The following is a 27,629-nucleotide window of genomic DNA, read 5'->3' as shown; positions in this document are numbered from 1 at the left end:
ATAAAGAAAGCACATGCTGAATATTTTTTTAAATGGGAAGGCCCCTTTTTATTAAACTTGTACATTTTATCTTCTTCCTTTCAGAATCCTAATTTTAAAAAAACCATGTTTCTGCTTACTTAAAAAAATACAACAACAAACAAACTCTGAAAACATCACTTTTGTGATGGGAAAGGAGGCAACAGGATTCAACATAAGCAAAGAAAACTACACCTGGAGCCAAGAAAGAAATCGAAAAGGAACCAACTTGGATGGAGGCCAGACCACCTGCACTGTGCACAGCCCTTCACTAAGAGGACTTCTAAAGCAAACCCATCTGAGGGGTCAGGGAGCAGCCCTCTCACCTTGTGGAAGAACAAACAGACCAAAAGCCCTAATGATCGCGCAAATGCAAATCAATCACTCTATTTGAAAAAGTACACATGCGTTCAACACTCGTCTCCCCTCCCTTCCCAGATTCTCTTCATCGGCAGGGGGTGGAAGGGGGCAGCCCCAGGGCAACGGGGGTTCACAGGACGGGGGTTCACAGGACGTAAGAGTTCTTCACCAGCTGCTCCTTGTCATCCGCAGAGCTCCAGACGGTGCGGAGGGTCCGCTCCTGGTTCCTCCGCGCCAGCCTGATCAGGCAGACCACGGAGGCTCCCAGCAAGAGGATCAGGACCATCACGAACAGCCCCACCAGGACCACCACTGCGGATGAGAGAGAGGCCTCAGAACTGGGAGGGAGGACCCCAGGGGGCCATAGCCAATGTCCGCGTGAGCTCAGGAGGAAGACCAACACCCCTTGAGCCACATGCCCCCCTGCCCCAACCCAGGAAGCCTGACAGGTAGTCAAGTCCTCAAGAGATCCCTATAGTCCTGAGAAATAGGTTTCTAAAAAATGGAGGTGCTGTGCTAGGTGCACACAGACAGAGTGGCTATTTGTGTTTCTTCTTTTGGAACAAAAAAAAAAATCCTCACTTCATCTCCCTACCACCTCTCTGGGGCAACTTATACAGGAAAAGCACCCATCTCTGGCGTGGGTGTGTAAACACCCCACCCCCCCAACCAGCCCAGAGAAAGACGTGGCCCTGCAGGTTGCTGGGGTGGTGGCCTGTGGAATGAGGGATGGGCACGGGTCTATTCAGAGCAGGGCCGGGAGGGGACCCTCACACTCCTAATTGCCCAGGCAAATCTGACAGTGGTTACCCCACAGCAGTCCCACTGGTCAGTTAAGATGCTTTTTCTTCAGGCGAGGCTCCCCTTAAGGAATGTGGTCCGCTGGCAGTTGCCCAGCTCCCTCTCCCCACATAGCCACAGAACCAGACAGGGTCAATTCCCTCCCCATCTCCCACCCTCCAGATCCCGATGCCTGGCCAACCAGGCTCCAGCTTCATTCCTCTTTTTCTAAAGGAGGGCAGACACACAGGCCACACCTAGGCTCCTGAACAGGAAACAGGTGCAAAGAGGCCAAACCAGAGTGGCAGGTCTTTTGTGCAAACACTACCATCCATGATTAAGACTCAGAATCAGAAACAAAAGCAAGAGAAGGCCCAGCCTCCTCGCCAGACCAGACTGCATGGGGACAACAGTGCTGGTGGGAGTCATGGCCCACCCACAGCGCGGGCTTTCCACCCTCCTCAGTGTCACACAGGACCAACGATGAACACCCCAGGGAAGCAAAGCTCCCCACCAAAACTGGGGTCAATCTCAGGCCTGTGTGTGGCAGATCCCAGATGCCTAAGCACGAGGTGGTGTCCCCCGGTCATCCTCGGGGCTGCTGGGAAGAGACAGCCTCATTCCGAACCCGTTTATGTACATCGCACCATGGGACACACATATACCGCGTGTTCCAAGCTGCCCAGCCAATCTCGTGCAGAAACGTGACTTTTTAACAAAAGATGTGGACAGTGAAGGACAATGTGTCCAGACAACATGAGGCCACAGAGACAGAGCCGAGTTAAGTCCAGGCAGGCAGGTGGAGGGGGACGAGGGGCCGTTTACCTTTACTGCCGAAGGGCAGGGCAGGATACGACTGCTTGCCTGGAAGAAAACACACAACCCTGAGGTCAGCTCCCAGCCCTCCTTCGCTCACAGCGGCAGCCACCAGAGGCTTCCCCTTGGTCCTGGGCCTTCGAGGGGAGCTCTAGCTAAGTGACTTCTTCCAGCCCTTCAGAGGGTTCTGAGGCCTTGCCACCCCCTCCCCACTAGGAAGCCAGAGGAGGGTGAGGGTAAGAGTCCAGAGGATGAGGAAAGGGATGGGGGTCCTCTCGGGAGGGTTCCCCTGCCCGTGGCTGTGTCTTGGATTGAGGCACTACGCAGACTCACCGAAGCATTGCTGCATGCACTCCTCCTTGGAGCGGTAGTTGTTTTTATTGCCCCGGCATCCTCCGTAGATGAAGTTATCACAAGAGTTCTTCTCTGCATTAAAGTACCAGCGTGGGAAGGCTGCGCGGCAAGGCCCAGTGACAGCCTTGGCAATGCAGTGTTCTGGGAGCGAGACAGCCCGGGGAGTACAAATTAGCAGGGCCCAGGAGAGATGACTGGAGCTGGAATGCTCCCAAGCAGTCATACGGCTGCTGGCCTGTGGGGAAAACCTCTCTCTGCTAAAAGACACTGGTTAATTGCAGACATGGCTAGTCTGGCCCACATTTTCAGATACCTTTCTCTTTACATAGTAGCATAACCAGACTACAGTTATGGAGGTTACCCTGTGTCAGTCACTGGTGTAGGCACTCAACCTGTGTGAGCTCTGAGAGGTCTGAACCAGGCCCCTCATTTCAATCTCAGGACTCGTAGGCAGAGCTAGTTACCCACCCACAGCGCAGCTGCTGGCAGGCAGGGCAAACCTCTCCAAGGGCATGCTGTGGGCCCATTCTGCTTCCTGCTGCCCCGGGGCATTCTCTTGAGTCCTAACACCCAGGAAAGGTCGGGAAGCCCTGCTCTACAATATCCTCAGTAGAAACCCTCAAGTGTGTCTCAATTCCCAACTAAATAAGAAAACATGTTTTTTAAAAAGTTGTACCTTCATAGCTGAAAATATCATCGGAGAGGTCATCAGAATCCTGCCTTCTGGGAACTGAAACACAAACATCCATGTGACTCCGTCAGGGAGGCCGGAATGGACACGGGACACGTGACCTAGCTGGGGCTGAGCCGAAAGGGGCCCACTGAGGGAGCGTGGACACTCTGGCACCCAGAAGGAAGGGAGTGGAGGCTCCTCTCTGTGGGCAGCTCTGCTCCATCACCTCTCAGTCCTAAAGCGCTCTACAGCGCCTCTAGCACCATGGCTGGATGGGGAGGGCTGCTCGGCAGGTCAGAGGTTACTACAGAAACCAATCCCAGCCACAATTTCTGGGTTGACGAGAAAGACCAGAGGTATAGGAAGTCACTTATTTTCTTGGGGAAATTTTCTTCTGAGACAGGACAGACACCAGAGTTATGAATCCAGTACCCTATGGCTCTGGATGACCTTGCAGAGGCCAGTTAGGAAATAAACAATGAACCCAGGCAAAGCGGTGGCCAGGACAGTCACAGGAATCCTAGCCTAGAGAAACTGGAAAGTGCCTCTAACCTTAACTCTCAGCATTCTGCCAACTGGTTGACTGCTAAACCAATAAATGCTTACTCGCATTTATGGCCCACCATAAATGGCTAAAAGGCCCATGCTGAGGCTAGAGTCAAAGAACCAGAATCAAGACTACAACCAGTGTGTGGTCACTGGCTGACTGGGGCCATCCTCAAAGTTGGTTGGGGCAGACTCCCTCCCTCCACAGCAGAACTCGCCCAGCAGAACCCACTGCCTGGGGACTGGCCTTGCTAGTGCATCTGGACCACTCACCCCAGGCTCTAGAGGCAGAGTCCTTTAAGCATAAAGAAGGAATGGGGCAGCTGTTCTCAGCACTACAAGTGAGCTAACACAAAGAGATCAAGGACTTCAGTGGGAAGGGAGGCGGGGGTGGCAGAGGACAGAGGATTCAGCACAGGGAGGGAGATGGACTGGCAAGGATGACAGAGAGCAAAGGAGATGGACGTGGCAAGGAGCGGGGATTGGGCAGTGAAGACAGCAGAGCAGGCAGAGAGTGGGGACTTAGGGCCTGAGCATGCAGCAGTAGCCACACCCCTATCCCCCAAGAGAGAGTGGAGGTCCACCAGGAAGCACTGTGGAATCCCTCAGCCCTTCCTGTCCGTAGGACAATGCGAACTCCCCAGCATGGGAGGCTGCAAGGAGCCAGAAGCTGGCAGACTCAGCTTGCCAATTCTACGTCAACAGAACCAGGAGGAGGAAGCCCTGGTACAACTCCCAAATGACAAATGTCCTTTCACATTACCCATCTGGATGGCCTTCATTCCATCCCGGGTCTTTTTAAAAACCTACCACTTGGGACAGAAGAATCTGCTTTATCCCTGGTCGGCTCATCGATGGTGTTCTCTGCAAGGGGACAAACAAACAACACAGTGAGAAGGGGCACCTCTAAGATCGCTGGTGAAACAAAACAGGCTGCATCCCTGAGCAGGCCTGATCCTGTGGGCCTCTCACAGAGACTCCCATTTCTCTTTTATGTGGGCCCTCCAGTGTGCATGCTGGACCACAAACCTGCCAGAACATGGAAAATACGGAACCAAGACTGTCCTTGTGGGTTAAACGTTAAGATCAACTAGCTGGAAATCAGAGCAAAGACGTGTGAAGTGACATTATAAAAAGACAGAATGGCTTCCAGGGCCAAATAACCTGTTGAACTGTATTAACTCACTAAGAGAATTAAAAACTGAAGGGCGTGCTCAGCACTGGGAATGCACTTCCTGCCACCAGCCCATGCACTTGGAGCTGTTAACACGGTAAATTGTATGCTATGTATATTTTCTCTCTCTCACACGCACACAAAGCTAAGAGGGTGGGTGGAGAGGCCAGCCATTTAAGGAAGTGCAAAAAAGGGAGGGCTGGCAGGGTGCAGGAGGGAGGAGCCCTCCCTTGTGCAGAGACGTGGGGCTGGTCTAACCTGATGCCACCGCACACTAGCATACAAACCGGCTCCCCTGGTTCCACCCCACCCCTCAAGCAATCTTCTAATCTGGCTGAGCTTTGTCTACACAGACTAAAGCATAGACTAAGTCAGAGAGTCTGGTCCCTTCAGTGACTTTGGTTCTCATTATAATTAATTAATTAGTTGTTAATGAACTGTCATTCTCATTATCACTTGGCTCCCCACAGAGTTTGCCTGCCTGAGAAGGAATCTGCTGGCAAGGACTCCGTGAGTGACTTGTTGCCGAGTCGTCGCCCTGGCAATTCCAGTTCTCCTTGCAGACTCACGAGAGAACACGTCAGGAGCTGTGTCGTGCAGCCATGCTCCGGTGCCTGCAAATGAGTTTTCTGGGACCTCCAGGCTGGAGCCGGACTCTGACCTTTAGGAAGACAGCTGTCTGCCTTCTGCCAGCAAAACACTACACCCCATGGCCCTCAGCAGAGACATTCTATCTTATGCCCGCTGTTCACTGCTTGTGTTCTTAAAACTTAACTTTCCTCCTGAGAAACCAAGGAGTAACCAGAACGGCATGTACATTTGCTACTGTCAACTCTTTTTTGTTGTTGTTGTTAATGTGGACCATTTTCAAAGTCTTTACTGAATGTGTTACAATATTGCTTCTGTTTTCTGCGCTTTGTTTTTTTTGGACCAGGAGGCATGTGGGATCTCAGCTCCCCAACCAGGGATCTAACTCGTGCCCCCTGCACTGCAAGGCGTAGTCTTAACCACTGGACCACCAGGGAAGTCCCACACTGTGAACTCTTGATAGGGAAAGGACAAGAAAGGTAGCAAAAAACATTTCCCCTTAATTCCTTCCCTGACACTGGATCAGACAGAAAGTTACATACAATAAATGGTATTTTCCTCACTCACCATTTGGTGAGGTTGTCAGTCACCCCCTAAAAGATGAGGGGCTCACTCACAATCCAAGAATAGTACCAGTCCCCCTGGCTCTCCGAACACGTGCTGAGCGCTGAGCACTCGCTGGGCAGGAAAAGATCAGTAAAACGCCCCTCCAGGCACTGGGCCTCGGCCGGGCTCGTGCGCCTGGGCATTGCTGTACACCTCAGGCCACAGCCAAGGCCCTGCTGCTGTCCTCTCTTTATGCACGTAACTGTAATCCACTTACGTGACTGCTGAATGCAGAGCTCAAAGCCAACAGAGAGCACAGCCGGTGCAGGAGGACGCACAGACGCCTGGCCCAGGCCCCAGGCTGGTGGGGCCGAGAGCGCTGAGGAGGCCACAAGCACTTTCTGCCCAGAATCATAATCCAGGTGCCCCCAGCAATGCCACGCTGTCAGGAAAGGATGCAAGAAGTCCCATGACAATGTTAAGGAGGCAGCCAGTGAAAATCTTTAACAGACAGTCTGCCTGGCTGAATCCTCGGGTCTCTGGAACACTTGGGAGGGATCAGGCCCCAGAGGGCCAACATCTCACTGCCATCGGGTCTCAAGGAGTCCCCAGAGAATCCGTTCAGAGCTGGCACACACTGTGGCTGGGCTTAGGTTTTCATTTAAACTGGGAGGCTCACAGGATCCACAGGACTGCACGGAAGTCCTCACCGAAGGCTGGGACAAGGACGGATTCCAGAAGTGTGTTCTAGTTTTAACTGGATTCATTACTCGGCTGGCTGGCTGAGCTCCTCAAGTCATTTGTCCCAAAGGTAAAAATAACCCAAACACCCAGGGAGCAAGGAGGCCGCCTGTCTGAGCAGACCTGGCGTGGGATGTGTGCTCACTAGTGGGAGGAAGGAAGTTGGGGTGGGAAGAGGGGGAAGGGTACTGCTGTGAAACCACCGTGTGTGGGTGACCTTCACATTGGGCCTGTTTCTTCTGCTTTTAAAAACATCTCCCGGTTTCAGCCATGAAGAACTAGTGAAAAGCAAAAGACTTCTACACCTTTATAAGGTGTCTCTAGATAACACGAAGTTAAAAGATGCTTGCTCCTTGGAAGGGAAGCTATGACAAACCTAGACAGCATATTACAAAGCAAAGACAGGGACTTCCCTGGTGGTTAGTGACTAGGACTCAGCGCTCCCAGTGCAGGGGGTCTGGGTTTGATTCCTGGTCAGGGAACTAGATCCCACATGCCGCAGCTAATACCTGATGCAGCCAAATGAATAAATATTTTTTTAAACAAAAGCAGAGACGTCACTTTGTTGACAAAGGTCTGTATAGTCAAAGTCATGGTTTTTCCAGTAGTCACATATGGATGTGAGAGTTGGTCCATAAAGAAGGCTGAATGCCAAAGAATTGATGCTTCTGAATTGTGGTGCTAAAGAACACTCTTCAGAGTCCTTTTAACAGCAAGGAGAATAAACCAGTCAATCCTAAAGGAAATCAACCCTCAGTATTCATTAGAAAGACTGATGTTGAAGCTCCAATACTTTGACCACCTGATGCAAAGAGCCGACTCATTGGAAAAGATCCTGATGTTGGGAAAGACTGAAGGCAAAAGAAGAGGGGGCAGAGGATGAGACAGTTAGATAGCATCACCAACTCAGTGGACATGAATTTAAGCCAACTCCAGGAGATAGCGGAGGGCAGGGGAGTCTGACGTGCTGCAGTCCATGGGGTCTCTTAAGAGTCAGACACAGCTTAATGACCGAAAAACAACAACAGATAATAAAACCTCCCCAACAGCACTGTCTTACCTGTGACACCAGCACACTTAGCAAGACACTCCTCCTTGGTCATGTAATTATTGTCATTCCTGCCACAGCCTCCATACACAAACTGCTGGCAGGACCCGTCAGTGACGTTGTACCACCACCGAGGGAAGGAGGCCCGACATCTTCCCACTTTCTTGGGAAGGTGGCAAAAATCTAAAACACAACCAGAGACCAGTTAGCTTAGCAGGGCAATTCAGGCAAGAGAGAAAATGCACAGCCCTCGAGGAAGAGGCCCCAGCTTTCCAGAGTCTTAAGTTCCAGCAGCTCCTCTATGAGTCGTTTCTAAAGTGTCGCCATCAGACCTGCTTAGGGATTCCTTCTTTGTGTAGGAAAGAAAGGCGTCATCTGACAACAAAGATACCAACTACCCGACTGCACTGAATGTCAGCTGTGTGCTGATGCTGTCCCTGCCCCGTTATCAAACACACACACCCCCCATACAGAAGCTGGACTTCAGAGGCAGAACACCAGACTGCAGGATCCTTCTGGATATGTGCCCGTCTCACTGGGCCAAGGGGAGCTTAGCACTCAAAGGCTAGAGCTGGCGATGTGCGGTCCGCACACAGCACGGTGCACTTAGCACCCCAGCAGGACCCTTCCTAACTCTTCCTGTCTACTCTCTGCCAAGACTGGCCACTTCATAATCGAGTTACCACCAGAGTCTCAGAAAGAAGCTCCCGAATGTTAGTTCCCCCCACTGCCGACCCTTCAAAGGCAACTCAGGTCACTCCTTTCTTCCAGCGTCTATCTTGATGGTCCAGGGTTACAAGGTGCCCCTAAACCTGGCCCCACTTTGGTACAAGGGAAAGAGAACAAAGTTATAAAATTCCAGCCAGATACATTTGTCTACAGAAAGCCTAGAGATCTGCTCTCTCTCTTTTTACATATTAATTATTTCTGGCTGAGTTGGGTCTTTGCTGTTGCACACAGGTTTTCTCTAGTTGTGGCAAGCAGGGGTTACTCTCTAGTTGCAACGCTTGGGCGTCTCATGTCTGGGCTCACAGGCCCTAGAACACGGGCTCAGTAGTTGCAGTCCATGGACTTAGCTGCCCCCACAACATATGGGATCCTCCTAGAGCAGGGATCGAAGCCATGTCCCCAGCGTTGACAGGTAGATAATAAGCCACTGGACCACCAGGGAAGTCCCTCTGCTCTCTCTCTTGAAAAGGGAGAGAAAACAAGTGCTGGAGACAACACCTTTACTAGAATGGCCCTTTCTTCTGGAGGAATTAGGAGGATTGAAAGCAACTTGAAAAGGGAGTCACCTGACCACGTGGTTCAATGTATGCTCTGCACCACCATATCATCCCTTTCTGGGATCACGAGCCGACATCACCTCTCCCTCCACCCTGGTCTCCTACACCTCTGAAGTGAAGTCGTGTCCAACTCTTTGCAACCCCATGCACTGTAGCCTACCATGTTCCTCCGTCCATGGGATCTTCCAGGCAAGAGTACTGGAGTGGGTTGCCATTTCTTTCTCCAGAGGATCTTCCCGACCCAGGAATCAAACCCAGGTCTTCCACACTGTAGGCAGACGCTTTACCATCTAAGCCATCAGGGAAGTCCAAAGCCACCCGGGAAGCCCTACATCTCTGCCTTCTTGCATAAGGTAACTGCAACCTGCCTCAGGCCCAGCACAGGGTGCTTCATAAACAGCTCAAATAAAACCATCCCAGGGCCCAAAACCTGGGTTATATGTTGCCAATGACTCCTCCCTAGTTGTTCTCAGCCTGGCTAGGTTTATCTCACTGAGGGGATGCCTTTCAAAGCAGAGAGAGCAGGATTTGTGCTTCTGCTGCATCTCCTAAAATACATCACAACAATGGGCAGGAAACCAAACATTCCACAAAGCATGTAACTATGGACAAAAAAGGTTGGTACTATGCAAAACAAACAAACATCCCCAAGGAACTCCAATAAATCACAGGTAACTAGCACAGCAGAAAAAGCATACTCTGAAGTAAAAAAACCTTTTGTTAATGTGCAAGTAACCATAACTGAAATCATCAGCTAAAAAGTACCTTATCTGGACACTTCATATGAATGGAATCATACGGTATGTCCAAAAAAGGCAAATCAAGAGAGACAGGAAGTAAGATTAGTGTTTGCCTGGTGCTGGCGGGGGTGGGTTGGGATGGTGGAGAGTGTCTGCAAATGGGGATGCTGGAAATGTTCTAAAATTGGATTGTGGGGATGGTTGTACAACTCTGTTAATGTACCAGAGACCATTGGGTTTATGCCTATAACAACTGATTTTATGGTATGTAAATAATAAATCAGTTTTGTTTGTTGCTGTTGTTGTTTTAAATAGGCCCAGACACCTTTTGTCCATATAACTGCATCAACCAGAACCAGCTGGGTGTGTGCCCGGAACAGGTACTTTTGACAATGTGCCAAAAGTCACAAAACAGTCAACAAGGCCCAGGGAAGACACAGCAGAAGAGTTCTCTGGTGCATGTTTCTGCCTGACCCACCAGGCTGTCAAAGACCAGAAGCAGCACTCTTATAAACAAGACAAGCTGGAGAGGACCCAGACAGGGTCCCCATGACTGAAAACTGAAAACATTAGGGCAGAGGCTCCCAACTGCTGCCAAGGCTTGGCAACTGCCTATCCAGTGCCCTGCCAAGCTGAGAGCCTTGGGGATCACTGACTGCTTGGTGTCCTTGCTTCCTGAGCAGCTGTTAGGGAAACGAAAATGGAAGTAGTCTTGTTCAGGCTTCAGAAGCAGGAGAGCAGGCCTCTGGCTGACTTCTGACCCTGCCTGGACAACTGGCCTACTTGCAAAAACACCAACTGTTACCAGCAAGTCAAGAGGCACTTTAGATGAGAGAGGGAGTGGGTTCTGACCAGCCCCCCTGGGGTCCAGAAAATCTTGTGACTCACAAGGTGAAACAAAAAGCATTGTAAAACTTAAAACCAGAGCTACAATTTTGCAGGCAAGCTGATCAGGATACCAGTTTGCGGCCTGGGATTACAAGTGGGAGGCCCCCAAAACTGCAATTTGCAGTCTCATCAACAAAGCAGATGCACTGTCTCCAGGCTGCTGTTAACAAGCAAGTTCCCAGTGCTGTTTAAGTCTGAATGCTGGTGGGCTCAATTTGGTGATGTACATACACACTGTTAGTCTTCTCTATTGTTTCTATTTCTCTTTTCTATAGTAAAATTAAGTTAAATAACCCTCTATTAAATACTGAAATTGTTTATTGTGTGTGACAAATAAAGGTTTCTTTTGTCAACAAACCTGTCAAATCTAAAACAAAAGCAAAACTTCCAACAGCTTCGGGTATGGTCTTTTAAACAAAAACACCTGAAAAAGGAATTGTGTGCTTTAAATGGGTTGACTGTGCGGAATGTGAATTAATGTCTCAGTTGAAACAAACACCTGAGAGGGGCCAAATGGAGCTCAAGGCAGGGTTGCCATGAACTGTCAGATGCCACAGCAGAGAACGCAGCAGGGCGACCACAGTATAGAGTGGGAATTGGGTGGCTTATCATAAACAAGGATGCCAGATACTTCTGCCAGATGTTCTGTGCAGGTACAGAAGCCTGAGGGTGCATAAAGAGGAGGAGGGAGAAAGCTTATCCAGGGATGGACGGCAGTTACCCTGGTGAAATAAACACCGCCTGGAATCGGCCTCTTTGCAGGCTCAGACAGGCACTCCTAGTGCCCCAGGGCTGAAGAAGCGCAGGGACGCTGCTCTCGCTAACAAAGCACATCTCAGGATCCTGAGAAAATAACTGTCCAGCAGGGCGGATGTGTGCCAACATACCACCTCGGAAAGCCAGCTGACATGGAGCAGGTCACCTGGTATCTGAGTAAGGCAGTTTTCTGGAGGATTCCTGTGAAGATCCACTCTACTGGGATCTACCAGGCAGACTACAGGCTCTCAGGAGACGGCTCAGGACGCGTTTTGGTCAAGAGAGTGTGGTCAAGGTCTGCATCTGAACACTTACTTTTCTGACTGCCACCACGAACCGATGCCTCTTCCTGACTGGAATGCTCTTTCTGTAGATGTGATGGTTCCTTCGTTACGAACTTTGTGGGACTGAGAGGCCATTCCGTCTCAGCTGCTCACATCTACTGTCAATGACCACACACTGACCTAACGGTTTAAGTTTTGGAAGCAGCCTTATTTTCAGGTTCCTTGGGTGGGGTAGGAGGGGATGGGGGTGGCTTCATTTTTGTCCCAGGGAATTTAGAAATTCTGTTTATTAAGAGAAACTCAGTGGGTAGAGAATTTGCCTGCAGTGCAGGAGACCTGGATTCAATCCCTGGGGCTGGAAGATCTCCTAGAGAAGGAAATGACTACCCACTCCAGTACTCTTGCCTGGAAAACTCCATGGATAGAGAAGCCTGGAGGGCTGCAGTCCATGGGGTCACAAAGAGTCAGGCACGACTGAATGACTAACACACACACCTCCTGCAGTAAAAACGCAGTATATATGGAAAGATATCATGTTGACAATTGTTGAAGCTGAGTGATGATCTATGGGAGCTCATAAACCTGCTTCCACTACTTCGTGTACACTTGAAAATTCCTGTAATAAAAACAGAAAGAAGCTAATCTCTTTTTAAAATAAATTTGACTAGAGTAAAAGAGCTCAAAGTAGCAGATTAGTTGGCCAAACCTAGGTTCAACCAAGGTGAAATTTAACCACACAACTACTGTGTCAAGACAGAGTACCTTCTGTGAGGAGGGAGGCTCCTTGTCAAATGGAGAAGAGTCCATTTCATTGCATGCCTTTCCTAACTAAATTGCTTTTCAGCTTCTACGATACACATTTTTACTCTCTAGGCTTAAGGAAATGATCTTATGAAAAAGGAGGTTGTTTTTGTTTGGTTGGTTGGTTTTGTTTCAAAGGAGAGAATGTTCCTTTAGGAAACACAGGCCACATGTTCTTCACCTCATTCCAAATCACATCGACGCATTCTCTCTTCTGTTGCTCTCCAAAAAGCTTGTACAAAGAGCCAGAAATACTTTAGTGTGTAAGATGACTTTCATGACTTATCACCTTCCTTAGAAAAAACTCCCAAAAAGTCAGAATACTATCTTTGGTAGACTCAGCTTAAAATCAAAATGCAGAGCATGGATTATTTCTTGACACCCCATTTCACTACCTTCACTATGCTAGATGCTGGGCACATTATGTGCACGATTTCTAACAGTCATGATAAAAACTGTGACTCATGCAGTAACGCCCACCTCCCTTTACAAATGGGAACACTATGGGCAGGTTAACCAAAGCAAGCAGCAGAGCTGGATCTGAAATCAAACTGGTCTGATCAGACAGCTCAAGCACAAACTTTAAGGACCCCTTTGATGGAAAGAAAGAGAAGCCACTATAGTGACAGGCAGTGGGAAAAACAAGACACTGAAGTTGCCTAAAAGCCAAAACATTCCTCAAGGCTTCATCACAACTGGAGGGTTCACCAAGGCCAGGCCTTCTGCTAGGTCTTTTTACAGCCACAATGACAGGGTGACTGATAGCACCATACCAAAGAACTGCCCCAGGCTGAGGGGACTTGGCTGGACAATTTTCAGGAAGTTATTCCTTAATAACTGTTACTGTTAAGAGATGACATTTTGGTCTCAGAATAGTTTTGGGAAACAATCATGAAAAACATGTTTCAAGTCCTATTTCTATGCTCAAAAATGCTACGGCAAAATACGTTCTGTGAGTTTTCAAAATGTAAGGAAAAATAGAGGATAAAAAAGAAGAAAAAAAAATAGGGGGAAAAGCTGAGGGGCACCAAATTTGGGTACACTTGCTTCAGAATATGTAAAAATGGAATTCCTGGCTTTGGGAAACAGTAACGCTGTCTTGGAAAAGCATCAAAAATGGTTAAAGTCACACATTATCTGAAATATGAATCTAAGTTACAAAACCCTGGCAGGCATTTTGAACATTAGCTGTTACAAAATTGCCAAACAGACAGGTCTTTGTCATAGAAAACAGGTTTTTCTGGTTCTGAAGTCACTTGAACTTAAACCAAAATAACGAGAAGGAGCCAATGGCTCAGACGTGCTCTACTTCACTCTTTGTGCTAGAATGACCTGCTACTACCTTCCAGCAAGGACACCACAGACACTTTAAGCTCCTAGGCACTACTAACCCAACCTAATTTTACAGGCTTCAGAAAATGGTATCCAATCATTCTTCAGAAATGCACAATTACAGCTGTCCCTACTGAAGAGTTTAATATATTTCAAATATTTTGCTACTGCTGCTGCTGCTGCTAAGTCACTTCAGTTGTGTCCGACTCTGTGCTACCCCATAGACGGCAGCCCACCAGGCTCCTCCATCCATGGGATTTTCCAGGCAAGAGTACTGGAGTGGGGTGCCATTGCCTTCTCAAATATTTTGAAAACTACAGAAAATGTCACAACACTGGTATACCGACTTCTCAGCTTTATGAAATTCTAACATTTTAAGGACCAAAACATGACAGCTGAAACCCTTTGTGTACCCCCTCACTTCAATTCCACTTGTTCTCTCTCCCCTAAATTAACAACCACCTTGAACTTAGCATTTTCTTTTATTCATGTTTTTAATACCCATTCAGAGTCAGTTTACCTACAAAACAAGCAAAAATAACTCTCCTGGGATTCTAGTCCTTGATACACTTTTTACTCCTGTGGGTGCTACACATTGAAAAACACCAACTTACTGCCTCACTGTTTCCTAATAAGAAAACCCTGGATCAAAAAAAAAAAAGAAAGCCCTGGATCATCTCACAACCTCGGACCCACTCATGAAATGGTCTTTCTCTTCCCCCGATCTGTTTTCTCTACAGCAGACATCAATAAACTTTTTTAAGATGAGCCAAATAGTAAATACAGCCAGAATAGTGTGAAATCAGGCAAAGCAATGGAAAAAATTATGACTGTTGCATGACAAAAAAAAAACTGTGGGTTATAAATGTATAGGATAAAAAATAACAAAATGAGTATTTATTTAGTTCACTGTAAGTTAAAACATTAGAAACCTGAGAATTGAAGTGTTAATTTTCTTTGTAAATAAGTAACTCACCAAGGGGCTTCCTTTGTGGCTCAGTTGGTAAAAAATCCATCTGCAATGCTGGAGACCTGGGTTCGATCCCTGGGTTGGGAAGATCCCCTGGAGAAGGGAAAGACTAACCACTCCAGTATTCTGGCCTGGAAAATTCCATGGACTGTATAGTCCATGGGGTCACAAAGAGTAGGACACAACTGAGCAAGCAAATTCACCAAGAGTAGTGTGAACAGTCCTTGTGAAGGTCTTTGGTCACATACACACTGATATGAAGCCAGTTTCTTTTCAGTTCACCTTAGAGTAAGTGTCACACCTCTCTCTAGGTTTGGGTCAGCTTCTAACCTTTTATCCTTTGCTCTATCAATGCCATGAAATTGCCCTGAGAGTTGCCTGGCATTCTGTCCAAGGTTCGGCCAGCGTTACTTCCATACACAGGAACACCATCCTTTTTTGTCACAACTAATTTCTCCACGTCTGTCTGTGAGCTCCTCTGGCTGCACACCGGTCTCAAATGGCAGCAGTGCCCACTCCCACAGCTGGCTCATCCTCTGATCACTCCATTTACGCTCAACCGGAATTTCACTTCCAGCGTTATCACTTCTCTTCTTTGCTGCACTTTGGTCTATTTTGGCCCAATTTCCTTTATCGATCAATCATTTTTGTAAACTGCCGCATTTTCTGTGGAGCAAGGAGACAACACAACTGCATGCTTTGCTGTGTGTGGACTGAATGACGCATCTGCAGTGGCCAGGTACCACGCATGTGTGTCATGTACCCAGTGACTTGGGACTGAAAAGCTAGCAGCTGGAACTCGTTGGGTACCCAAGTACTGTCAGAATACTGCAGTAACTGAAACCTGTGCATGTTGAAAACCATGCAAACCAAGGACTGCCTTTCTCTCAAGCTTCACGGCTCACACAGTCTAACTAGTCAACTCTGTCATTACAGCACGGAAGCAATCTAAGGTAACACGTAAATAAAAGACCATGACTGGCGTTCCAATAAAAATTGATTTCACATAATTTTTATGCTTTAAAATATTCTTGTGATCTTTTTCAACTACTAAAGGGACTTCCCCGGTGATCCAGTAGTTAAAAATCTGCTTGCCAATGCAGGCTACATGGGTTTGATCCTGTGGTCCGGGAACTAAGAACCCACATGCCGTGGGGCGACTAAGCCCAGGGGCGGCAGCTACTGAAGCCCAAGCTCCTCAACCAGAGAAAGCCCAAGTGCCACAATGAAGACCTGGCACAGCAGGCCCCCCACCCTCCCGCCAAAAAAAATAAAATAAAGCAGAAGCCATACTTAGTGTGCAGGCTGTATGTATGCAGTGGCCATGAGCTGGAGTTTGCCAATCAGCTCTTTAGAGTGTTTATAAAAACACCCTGCTCAGATTTTCCACACTTACCCCTCCCCCCATCATGTCACAGAACTCAGCAAGTCCTATATGTGTGGTCAGAAGCTATCACATAGACTCCGAAGGCTCACATTTCTTATGACAACACACCCTTCCATCACTAAAAGCAGCTCTACTTGTTTCATGAACGCCACTTATAATTCAAAGGATAATAGCCAACAGGAAATGATTTGCTATAATAATACTCAGACATGTGAAAATATTACTTTTACACCCAAAAAAAAAAAAAAAATAGAAGACAGAATACACTTCACTCCTCAGTACTGAAAACCAAACTAGCTATTGAGTTTCAAAGAACAGGGGCAGCTATTAGCATACCCAAGGAAGGGCTTGCTATGCACAAACCTACAGTAGCTGAAAATTCACCATTGAATTTTTCATGAACACCCTGTTCAGGCTGGTAAAGTAACTTGTGAGACATCCACACATACTATGTATATGCTGGTATAGAACTAGGGAGACAAAAGCAAAAGAATGGTTTACATGCAATATTATGATTTTTAACTTTTAATTTAGATATGTGTGTGGATATACCTTTAGGGAAAAGAAACTAAAGGAGGCAGAAGCTTTTCCAGTTTTGTTTTTTTTTTTTCATCTGTATCTTTTAGGATAATTTGAGTAGTTTTGTGAATGTACAACTTATTTTCTTTCAGAGTTTTATCTGGATAGTGGATTACAGTCACCCCTCCTGTTTGCTTAAACTGTTACATTTTTCACAGTAACGAAATAAAACTGAACGTGCTAAATATATTCCCCAGTATCTTGAGAACAGTAAGGAACTACCCTTCCCTGGTAGCTCAGCTGGTAAAGAATCCACCTGCAATGCAGGAGACCTCAGTTCAATTCCTGGGTTGGGAAAATCCCCTGGAGAAGGGCTAGTCTACCCACTCCAGTATTCCTGGGCTTCCCTGGTGGCTCAGATGGTAAAGAATCCACCTGCAATGCGGGAGACCTGGGTTCTATCCCTAGGTTGGGAAGATCCCCAGGAGGAGGGCATGGTAACCCACCCTAGTAGACTTGCCTGGAGAATCCCCATGGACAGAGAAGCCCAGCAAGCTACACAGTCCATGAGGTCACAAAGAGTCAGACACAACAGTGACTAGGCACACCAGTGTTTGGTTATGGGGCGTCCAGGTGGCACTAGTGGTAAAGAAGCCACCTGCCAATGCAGGAGATGTAAGATCCCCTGGAGGAGGAAATGGCAACCCACTCCAGTATTCTTACCTGGAGAATCCCATGGACAGAGAAGCTTGGAGGGCTACAGTCCACAGAGTCGCTGAGTTGGACATGACTGAAGCAAATTAACACAGATTAGCACACAGTGTTTGGTTAATAGCTCACCTATGTGAATAGGGTGATCATACATTTATCCTTTGATCAAGACACTTTTCAGAGTGAAAGGGGTGTTCTTAACAGCCACCCTGGAAGTACAGTGGCATAAGCTGGAACCCTCTAAGGTAAACTGAGCTGAGTAGCCAGCCTACATAGAAGGCACCCACTGGGAAGGTAGCCCCTGACTCCAGGGGTTTACGATTAAGTTAGAGCCACAAGACTGGCTTGGACAGAAGAAGGAAAAAAAGAAAACCACACAAGGTAAGCTGCTACAATCACACCCTAAATTCAAAGGGCTGTAAGCCACACAGGGCACAAAGGAAATGAGGAAAAGCTCTGGTATTGGGAAGTGACACAATAAGGAAAATCATTTGGCCAAAATGTAGGGGACAGATTAGAGGACATGGCCTGCAGGAAGCTGTCCTGGTGAAGGACCAGTGTGTGTAGGAGCCCCTGGCTGCCTCTTACTTGCCCACTGTTTGGGGTTGGGGGTGTGGGGAAGGGGCAGCTTTCCTAACCTCCCTGTACATGCATTTCCTCATTCATAATAAGGAAACAATAATACAAACAACAAAAATGTGTAAATCTCTCAATAAAGCTGGAAAATGCGCCCAGCATTCTTCAATTCAGCAAGCCCTGTATTTTCTGATTTAGGTCGGGCTAATTAAAAAAAAATTTTTTTTCAGAGGCTTGGAGTTTCTAAATCAGACTCTTGGGAGCCTTGATAAGGCAAAGCTCTGATTACAGACCTGTCATATCTGTGACATAATTAGAAATATGTATTTGGTCTCTCCCTACCCCATGTTCCTGATAGAGAGCTCCTAACATCCTTGGAATTTCTTGAGTGTCATATCATGTTCTACTCTAATATTTGGTTTTCTGACACAAGAACTAAAACCCCAGCAATCTCTGGAGTGGCACAATCGTCTTACTGTATGCCAATGAGATGACTAGTGGCTGGGGGTGCCCTAGAAAGTTTCAGGAACTTCAGGATAGAGGCTGGGGGAATTCCCTGGCAGTCCAGTGGTGAGGGCTCCACACTTTCACTGCAGTGGGCCCGAGTTCAATCTCTGACTGGGGAACTAAGATCCCACAAGCTGTGTGGCTCAGCACCCCACCCCCCAAAAAGGATGGGGGCTGGGAGCCAGAAAAACCAAGCCTAGATTAAAGGGTTGGAACTTTCAGCCCCACCCCCTATTCTCCAGGGAATCTGAGTTAATAATCAATCATGCCTACATGATGAAGCTTCAGTAAAATATCCCAGCTGAAAGGGTGGTGAACACACCCACATGCCAGAAGGGTGGCTCACCCCAAACTCCATAAGGACAGAAGCTCATACACCGGGGATCCTTCCAGACCTCTGTCTTCACCTGGCTATTCATTTGTATCCTTTATAATAAACTGGTAAATGTGTTTCTCTGAGTTCTGGGGACTATTCTAGCAAACTGATTCTGAGAGGGTCATGGGAACCCTTGAACATTTCAAGTTGGTGAAACTGACAGATGACAACCTTGGCCTTTGATTGGCATCTGAAAGGAGAAGGGGCAGTCTTGTGAGACTAAGTCCTTAACCTACAGGATCTGTGCTCACTTCCAGCAGATTCAGAATTGAGTTAAATTGTCAGACACCCATTCTGAGTCTGCTGAGAATTGCCTGATGTGGAAAAACCACACATCTTGTATCAGAAATATTTTCTGTAGTAGACAGGAGAGTGTTTTCTTTAAAATCCCTTCAAGATTAAGGCGAAAGCTAACAATGTTAGCAAGAGAACCAAACTGAGGGCATTATAAATACAACTCAGCCCCAGTTGAAGGCCTCTCTGTGTGATTAATATCCACTCCAGATCTAGTTATTATAAAAATGTTTTTTGACAAGTTTGTTAGCAGTAAGTCCCATCTTGTGAGACCTAGACTTTTGCTTACTGCTGTGGAATGCACCATGTATTAGAGGCTATCTTGCAATGGCTTGTCTGGGAAAGGGCATTTGCTCAATGTAACCTGAATTCACTGGTGAGTAATAAAGCAGAGATTCAGTTGGTTTTCCCTCCATATGTCCCACTGAGATAAATTCTGTGGGACTGCAGATGTATCTCTTAACAACGACTCAAATGGAAGGGACTTTTTTGACACTGGGACCAATCATTAAGAGTGTTGTAAAAATTAAAGGCATTTTTAACTCAATTATAAACGTTTAAACATTTGGCACAAAGCTTTGAATAAGTAGTATATTTTTATGAAGACTAGACTGGTGGTGACTTGCCAGGATAGAGGGGAAAATCAGTCAGTGAGTTGACAAAAGCAATCCAACCATCACTCTTTCCCTTTGCTTTTCTGCTGTGCAACCACCTGCCATGCCTGCCTGAAGGTATAAAATTCCTTATTTTAATCTGCAGTAAAGTCCTGTAACACTGCAATATCTGGAGATTAAGAGGTCAGAGAAAAGAAAATAAGAAAAACTATGCGCTGGTTACCTATTTCGACTTCAAGCTATCTTTTCATCAAGGAATGAGACTCACAATTCTGTGTGAGTGAAGAGGTACTAAATACTAGGAAGGCAGATATTCACCCCTGCTTTAATTCTGCTGGGTCAAATCCCAAAGTTAACGTTTATTTTATAATCAGTCTTATTTCAAGGTGATCTATAAATCCACCTGTTTTGGTTAGCTGGATAGGTTCTATATACTTGAGGACTTCAGTGTCTAGTACAGAAAGCTATTACTAACCATGCCTTCCTCTAGGTTCGGGTGCCTGGAAGTTGTCATTATTAGGATAAGTAATTCAGAAACTTTAAAATAACCCCTAGGTATTTATGAGGAGAGAACATTTACAATGACAAACCCAACTTACAATGTAAGGCTCATAAAATCTTGTTTTAGATATAAAATCTTGGCATTTTAGATATAAAATATTTAGATATAAAGGTTTACATTCCATAAACCATCATCACAATGCCAGCCACCACTCCTACCCACTGTCACCTCATATTCATCACTCAAGCAGGACTATAAATTCTACCCTTACCTAAATCTCTAACTAGAATTACAGTGGTCAATCTGAATAATTTGAAACAGTAGTTTCAAAGTTTTTCATGAACTTTGTGAACTGTTAATTCACATTCAGGGGTTCTTAACTTTTTAAAAACCTGGAACCATTTTCCAGAAAGTGATTATAGCTAATGGGCTGTCTACCTAGAACAATGTTTCCCAACCTTTTCTTCCATTATCATCCCCCACTCCGAGACTTCTTAGACATTTTCCCTAATCACCCCACTAACACCACAGACATATATGTAGCCCTTTGAAAGGTCAAAATCTATTATACTATCTATTATTCCACCCCACTTCCCGAATATGTCCTAGATTCTAAATGACTGACCCTGGAATAAACACAAAGAATCACAGGCTTCTGAAGCCAGGGACCCAGGACCCCACTGGTGAGATCCATCTCAAACACTTGCCTCATTTCTAAAATGGCTTCCTAGTAATGAAAAATGTGCTTCAAATAAACTTCCAAGTAACTTTAACTTCAAAGTTCCTGGGCCTCAGCATCCCTTCATTAGAGTTTTCAAAACTATCTTGTCAGAAACAAGTGAAATGACATTTGTGATCAGCATCAAAAAAGGAGGTCCATAATCCATATACTAATGCTTCTGTGGTCATTTGTGAACTCCTTATTAGTCAGTGACCAATGGGCCATGAAAAGCTTCCTGGGGTTAATTAAGTCATTTCAGTGTGACCCCCTCAGGGTTCTCTCCTGCCTCACATGAATCACAGGCTACCTCATCCCTTATTCCGCCTGTCAGCCTCAGGACATGGTAAACAGAGGTTTGGCTGCCTGGCCAACTACCTGAAGACAAGCCTGAGTGTTGCGAATGACTCAGGAGACAGGTATAATGAGAAACAGGTCACAGGCTGGCTTTCTCTATTACAGGCTGACTTCTCAAATGCTGATCAAGGCAAGGGTCCACTTTCCCTCAGTGGGTCTAAAGGCAAACCCTTCAATGTTATTTAAGTATTGGCACCATTTCAGCCTCAAAGGCCATGTTTTTAGCACTAAACATACCTACCAAACCTTACCTTCCTTTTCTTCTCTTTTTAATAGCAGAGTTGTTTACAATGTTTCAGGTTTACAGCCAGATTCTTGTCCATTGTAGGTTATTACGCGATACTGAATATCTTCAGTACCAACAGTTCCCTGGGCTATACAGTAGGTCCTTGCTGTTTATTTTATATAAAGTGTATCTGTTAATCCCCAATTCCTAATTTATCTTTTCCCTTCCATACTTTTCTTTATAGTACTCATTACCAAGTATCTACTCATTGTTTACTTACTGTATTGTCTTCCTCTCATTACAGTGTAACTGTCATGGATTGGGGGCGGGGGGTGGGGGTGGGGTTGTCATCTGTTTCATTCAGTGCTTTGTTTCCAGGGCCTAAAACTGTGCCTGGTACTTGGTGGGTGTTTATGTTGAATAAATCAGTTAATAAATATTTCAAACTGTCCTGGAACCTACCTGTCTTACCTGAAAATAGAACAAGCGCTTCTATGAAGGATGAAAATAGTATAAGATGGAACTTTGGAGACCTCTCAGCTGATCACCAACACCAGCTGCAATTTCACTCTTATCTCTCATCCTCTCTTTGACTACCCAGTTTACAACTACCCATGGGGGTGAGGAGAAGAGAAATGAGTGGTGATTAATATGCTTATTGGAGATTTACTGGAAAGTTCACTCTTTCAGTCAAAGTTCTGGAGAAACTAATTAATTCAAGAAGTTGATGCAAATGTAAGATCATGGACTTTCCTGGTGGTCCAGTATTTAAGAATTCACCTGCCAATGCAGAGGACATGGGTTCGATCCCTTGTCCAGGAAGATCCCATATGCCATGGAGCGTCAAAGTCCCCATGCTCTAGAACCCGTGCTCTGCAACAAGAGAAACCACAGCAATGAGAAGCCCCCAAATGCCACAACTAGAGAAAGCTGGGGTCCAACAGCAAAGACCCAGTGCAACCAAAGATAAATAAATAAATAAACAAAATAAACAGAAGATCACTTCAAAGTGCCTTGGAGGCTTTCACATAAATGCTGCCACACTTGTCTCCAGTGGAAATTCCCAAGAACAATCAACAAAGGGATATGAGCCAAGGAACCATTAACACAAGTTCTCATGTATAAGTTACTGGCAGTAGGAACTATATTTAACTGACCACTCCCAAAAGGAATTTTTGAGGTTCTATTCTGAAAAGGAATATATTATTTGCCCTTGTATTGATCAAAATTATTTATCTGTGGGCACTCCAAATACCAGGACTTGTCACCCAAGAAGAGAGAAAAATCATGCACATTTGTGGCCACCTGTTAAGGGGTGTTCCCTGAGAATAATAACACACATACAAACACTGCACTGTATAATTTATAAACTATTATGTTTTATCTACCTTTGTTTAATAAATGGGGCATATTCTTAATGTGGGAGTCACAACTCAAACGCTCAGAAGATACAGAGGGCAGGCCAAGTGAATAAACACAGAGAGCAGTCTATGTCCTTTTCAGAAGAAGTACTTGGCACTACCCCAGGGTGCTATGTGGGAATACTGTGCCAGATCTTCATATTTTTTAGGCACAGCCCCAAATCAAAATATTTCCTAAAAAAAATTCTCAATTCTAGAAACTCTACAAGTCACATAAAGCCTGTCTGAGGCTTCCTGGGAACAGCCAGTTTGGTGGGTTTTTTTTTTTAATAACTTTATTTATTTTTTATTTAAAAAAAGTTTTGGCTGTGCTACATGGAACGTGGGATCTTAGTTTCCCAACCGGGAATCGAACCTGCATGGGAAGTGCGGGGTCTTAACCACTAGACCACCAGGGAAGTCTCAACAGCCAGTTTATAATCTGTGTGTTTCCACGGCAGACTGGCCCTCTCCCTGGATGCTACAAACACCTGGAGATGTATCAGCTGTCCCCCACCTCCACCTGCAGAGGTGTGCCTCAAAATGCCACTACATTCCTCACCCCTTCTTATCTGTCCTCTGCCACCCAGTGCCTCACCAACACTGTCCGTCTCGACACCATGTGACTCTCCTACCACTTGCTTATCACCACACCGGCCCCAGACTCCCGAGTTACCCTTCATCCCCATGCATCTTGTTTTGTGGCCATCTCCCTTCCCCCAACTCCTGGAGTCTCTGATACTTATGGCCTATCTTCCGCAAAACTTCTCATTCCCTCAATCTCTTCTCGAAACAGTCTTACCCTAACTGAACCCAGCTCACCCCTGAAGAGAGGCTTCTCTTGTGTCCTTGCAAGTGGGCACTGCTTCTACACCATTCTCCTTCCACCCTAAACACCCCTGTTATGAACCTTGTCATTGGAGTAAATCATATCCCACCCTGTGCGTCATTTGCTGACCCAGCTCATCCCCACCTTGTTTCTTCGTTGATTTTAGCTCCCTGTCACTCCCACTGTGACTCTTATCATCAATCTTGGTGATTTCTGTATCTACACAGGTGCTCCTCCAACCATCCTGGCCTCTTGGTTCCTAGACCTCCTCTCCTCCAGTGATCTTGTCCTCCCCACAGCCGCTCCCCTAGACCCTTTAGAACCTCAGCTTCATGGGTCTCCCTCACTGCCGAGCGTAGTTTATCTTCCTAGTTCATTCTTTTCAAAACCTCAGGTCTAATAACTCACTGGTCCTACCACCTTTCCACTACCCCTCAGCTCCCTCATATCTTCACATAGATTGTTCCTTGACCAACCATTATGATCATCCCCTTACACACTCCCCCTTCCTCCACTATATTCATCTGAAGGTAACTGTGCAGTTGTGTGTGACTGGAGAAACACCTCACTGTTAGTGGGCGACTTTGCTTCCTGAGAAAAATCAAAGCAATCAGAAGGTGGGCAGAGGGATAAAAACTACTTTTTGTCTCCAAATAAGCTGTTGAAAGCTCTCAAACAAACAGAACTTCAGATAAGCAAGGGCATTAGTTTACCCAGCCAGATAGGAATACTTCTGAAAGGTCAGGAGGTCCAGCCAGCTACAGCAGCTGGGAAAACCACTGGGAACAAGCAGAAAAGATCTCTGTAGCCAGACCCAGCTTTGTCAATTACTAATGTGTGGCCTTAGGCAAGATTTGTATCTTCAAGGCCAAACCAAGTTGTTTCAAGGATTAAATAATGCATAAATGCTCAAAGCAAGCAATAGATGTTATCCCTAAACTCAGTTTTGATAAAAATTGCAGGCCAGGTAACTGGAAGGTATGGGTTTCCCTGATGACTCAGATGGTAAAGAATCTAGCCTACAATGCAGTAGCCCCGGGTTTGATCTCTGGGTTGGGAAGATCCCCTGGAGAAGGGAATGGCTACCCACTTCAGTATCCTTGCCTGGAGAATTCCACGTACTGAGGAGTATATCTATCTAAAAAGAGTCCAGAAGGGCTGACAAATTCTAGTTCAGATCACAAGAATGATCAACACCTGCATTCCTAATTCCCTGGAGCTGAATCTCTCCCCACAGGCCCTCAACTCACTTTTTCCTCTCTGCCTTGGGCACAGGGAAAATAAGTCTTCAGAAGTCACCACAGGTGACGACTTGGTGTACAAACACCAATGCTTTCTCTTTCCATCCAAAATGCTGGCCTGTAAAGTCACCTGGTTCCTGTCTGCTTTCCCCACTTGGCCTCCTCTTCCAATCTCCCACCTCCCCCTCCCAACACACCCCTACTCCAGTAGCCCTGGCAGTCTTTTCCTCAAATGACCAAGCTCATTCCAGCCTCAAGGTCTCTGTACTCCAATACTTCCAACTGGACAATCATCCCTGACGCCTCTGTGTCTCTGCCACTTGTTCCTTCACGTTAGAGCCCAGCTGTCACTGTCCTCAGGGCGACCTCCCCTGAGAACATGAGCTAAAGTGGCCGCCATCATCCCTGTTTGTCTGCTTCTTCCTGTTCAATTACGTCTTAGTAATTTAATACTGTGGTAAGTGCTCCTTATTTAAATGCTTACTCCCTGTCTCTGTCTATCCCACTGGAGTATCAGCTCTCTAAGTGCAAGGACATGGCTTGTCTGAGTCACAAATGGTATCACAGTTCCCAGCACTGCCCCCTGACACACAGCAGGAGCTCAAGAAGCTTTGCTGAATCAACGAATTCTTCTTTCAGGAGGATTATTTTCAAAATCTGCTTGTGCTTGTCTGAGGAAGTAAAGTTAAACCAACACTTGTTCAAAAAGATCTTTCAGGCTGAACTTCCGTAGAGTTTAGAGGTTTAAACTGGGTCTTACCCTCCACCAACCTCTAAGGACGAATTCAAGCCCAGCTTCTCAACGCCAATATTCTTAAGCCAAGAGGCGCTCCATCCCCGCCCCTTGCACCCCGTGCAAGTTTTCCCTCCCAACATATTTGCTCTTCTTTTCCTTTGAATATCACTGAGAAACACCTTTGTTCTGGGAGGCGCTCTAATGCAATTGAACCCAGAAAGATGTCTCAGGAGGCTGCGGTCCAATATAAAAAAACATAGGGTGCAGGCTTCTTCCCAGAGGCTAAAAGGCCAACAGGTCCCCTAACCCAAGCCCTGTCCTCTGGGGCTGGCCCCCCACCCCGGGCTTTCTTGGGCTTTTTTTTCGCTGGCAGGAAGAGGCCGGTCTTCGATTCGGTCCCTCAGCTCCTTCCGGCCACAGTAAAGGCCACTGCCACTCCTTCTTGGTGAACAGCCCTAGCCAGTCTCCTCCCCCCTCTACAGGAAACTTTTCCCAGCCCGGACTCTAATGCCACCCGTCCCCGCTCCCGAGGGCTCCCAAATCCCTTTCTCAAGGTTCAATCCAGCAGGGCTGACTCCACTACACCCCCCTAAGCTTCACCCAATCGCCCCAAACTTCCTCCCTCGCCAATTCCCCCTGCTCAGACCTCGCCCCGGCCCTCCTCGTTCCCCAACTTAGCCCCTCCACCCTGCCCCTAACGCCCCGCCTTCGGCCTCTCGACCCTCCACAACCCCCAGGACACCCGCTCGGGCCCTCACCGTGGACGCCACGTTCTTCGTCGGCCGCCCCGGCCCCGGAGAGGAGCAGCGATGCCAGCAGGGCGAGGAGCACCCCGCACCGCCTCGGCTCAGAGAGCTGCGCCATGACGGACTCCGCCCGACAGCCCAGGGGAGAGGCCTCCAGCCTCTGGTCGTTGGGGTCTCGCGAGCAGGTGCGGGAAGACCCTCGCTGCGCACGCGCACTGGAGGGCCTTGCGTTCAGGTGCGGGCGCTCGTAGCGGTCTGCGGGGCGCTTCTCTGCCCTCGCCACACAGGAAATCTCCAGGAAGCCCTTTTCTCGGTCTTTCGGTTTGCGGATACTCCGCCTCCTGTGCCCACGATGATTTCCTCTGCTCCTCACCCGCCCCGGACTCCCTCTACCCTTCAGAACCCCACCACACCCCCAGACCCTCGGTGGGCGCCAGAGGTAATGGCGGCCGCCTCGAAGCAGCTATCGAAGGTGGAAGGCCAGGTAGAGGGCGGGGCGCACCTGGTGAGGCGGGACGCGTAGAGCGCAGGCGCAGGGAGCCTGCACCTGAGCGGCCATGCTCCTCCCTAGGCGCAGGTGAGCCCGCCCTGGCGCTGAGGTAAGGGCGGGGCTTATGTTGGCTCCGCCCCGCATGAGGCCTCGCCCGGGGCGGTACGCGCAGGGTGAGCGCTAAGGCTCTTGCTGCCCTTGGGCGTCGGCTTGTTGACCATGTCCGAGCACCTTCGCTCTGGGCCTCTGGGAAACGAGGCTGCAGGCGTGCTTTTACTGGACACCTGTGGGTTTTTTGCCCAGCTTGCCTCAACCTTCCGATGAGGGTAAGGGATTTCTTCTTTCCAAATTCCAACGTTCACTGAGTGCCTCCCCAGGGCTGACCAGTCTCCGCATTACCAGATAGGAACAGTGCCGCGGAGTGATGACAGAAGCACAGGACAACGTGATTATGGATGAGACGGGGCAAACACAGGCTGAATGATCAGAGGCTGCGTGGCGGAAGACCTGGGAACCCAGACAGGTTCCCTGTTCAGTCTGAGAGAGGGGCAGAAAGGGCTCTCAGAGGAGATTATAGACCCATGAGTGAACAAGAGCCCCAGACTCTGCCTTCGCGGTTTCCAGTACTGAGATGAAGACAGATAATTAACCAGAGACAGATAGGTGTCAGGGGAGTGTTGGGGAAGCACAGGCAGAGTA

General features: G+C 47.3%; 1 protein-coding gene across 1 annotated transcript; it reads right to left on the bottom strand.

The window, feature by feature from the left end:
- Positions 1-21: 21 nt before the first annotated feature.
- SPINT2 (serine peptidase inhibitor, Kunitz type 2) lies at positions 22-27,028 on the bottom strand. Its single transcript, XM_065926013.1, has 7 exons — positions 26,453-27,028; positions 7,657-7,827; positions 4,358-4,411; positions 3,005-3,058; positions 2,308-2,469; positions 1,984-2,022; positions 22-690 (listed from the first exon to the last, which is right to left on the bottom strand). The coding sequence occupies exons 1-7, from the start codon at positions 26,556-26,558 to the stop codon at positions 524-526; spliced, it is 753 nt and encodes a 250-aa protein (XP_065782085.1). The 5' UTR covers positions 26,559-27,028; the 3' UTR covers positions 22-523.
- Positions 27,029-27,629: the final 601 nt, after the last annotated feature.

Source organism: Muntiacus reevesi, chromosome 2, assembly GCF_963930625.1.
Source record: "Muntiacus reevesi chromosome 2, mMunRee1.1, whole genome shotgun sequence".
Lineage (NCBI taxonomy): Eukaryota > Metazoa > Chordata > Mammalia > Artiodactyla > Cervidae > Muntiacus > Muntiacus reevesi.
Note: the sequence above shows the minus strand (reverse complement) of the source record. Positions and strands in the feature narration are given on the sequence as shown.

Excerpts from the sequence above, each read along its gene's own strand:
- SPINT2 (XM_065926013.1), bottom strand. The coding sequence starts at position 26,558 with ATGGCGCAGCTCTCTGAGCCGAGGCGGTGCGGGGTGCTCCTCGCCCTG. Across the intron at positions 7,828-26,452 it reads CGAAGAACGTGGCGTCCACG|ATTTTTGCCACCTTCCCAAG; the intron begins GTGAGGGCCCGA and ends GTTGTGTTTTAG. Across the intron at positions 4,412-7,656 it reads TAAGTGTGCTGGTGTCACAG|AGAACACCATCGATGAGCCG; the intron begins GTAAGACAGTGC and ends GTCCCCTTGCAG.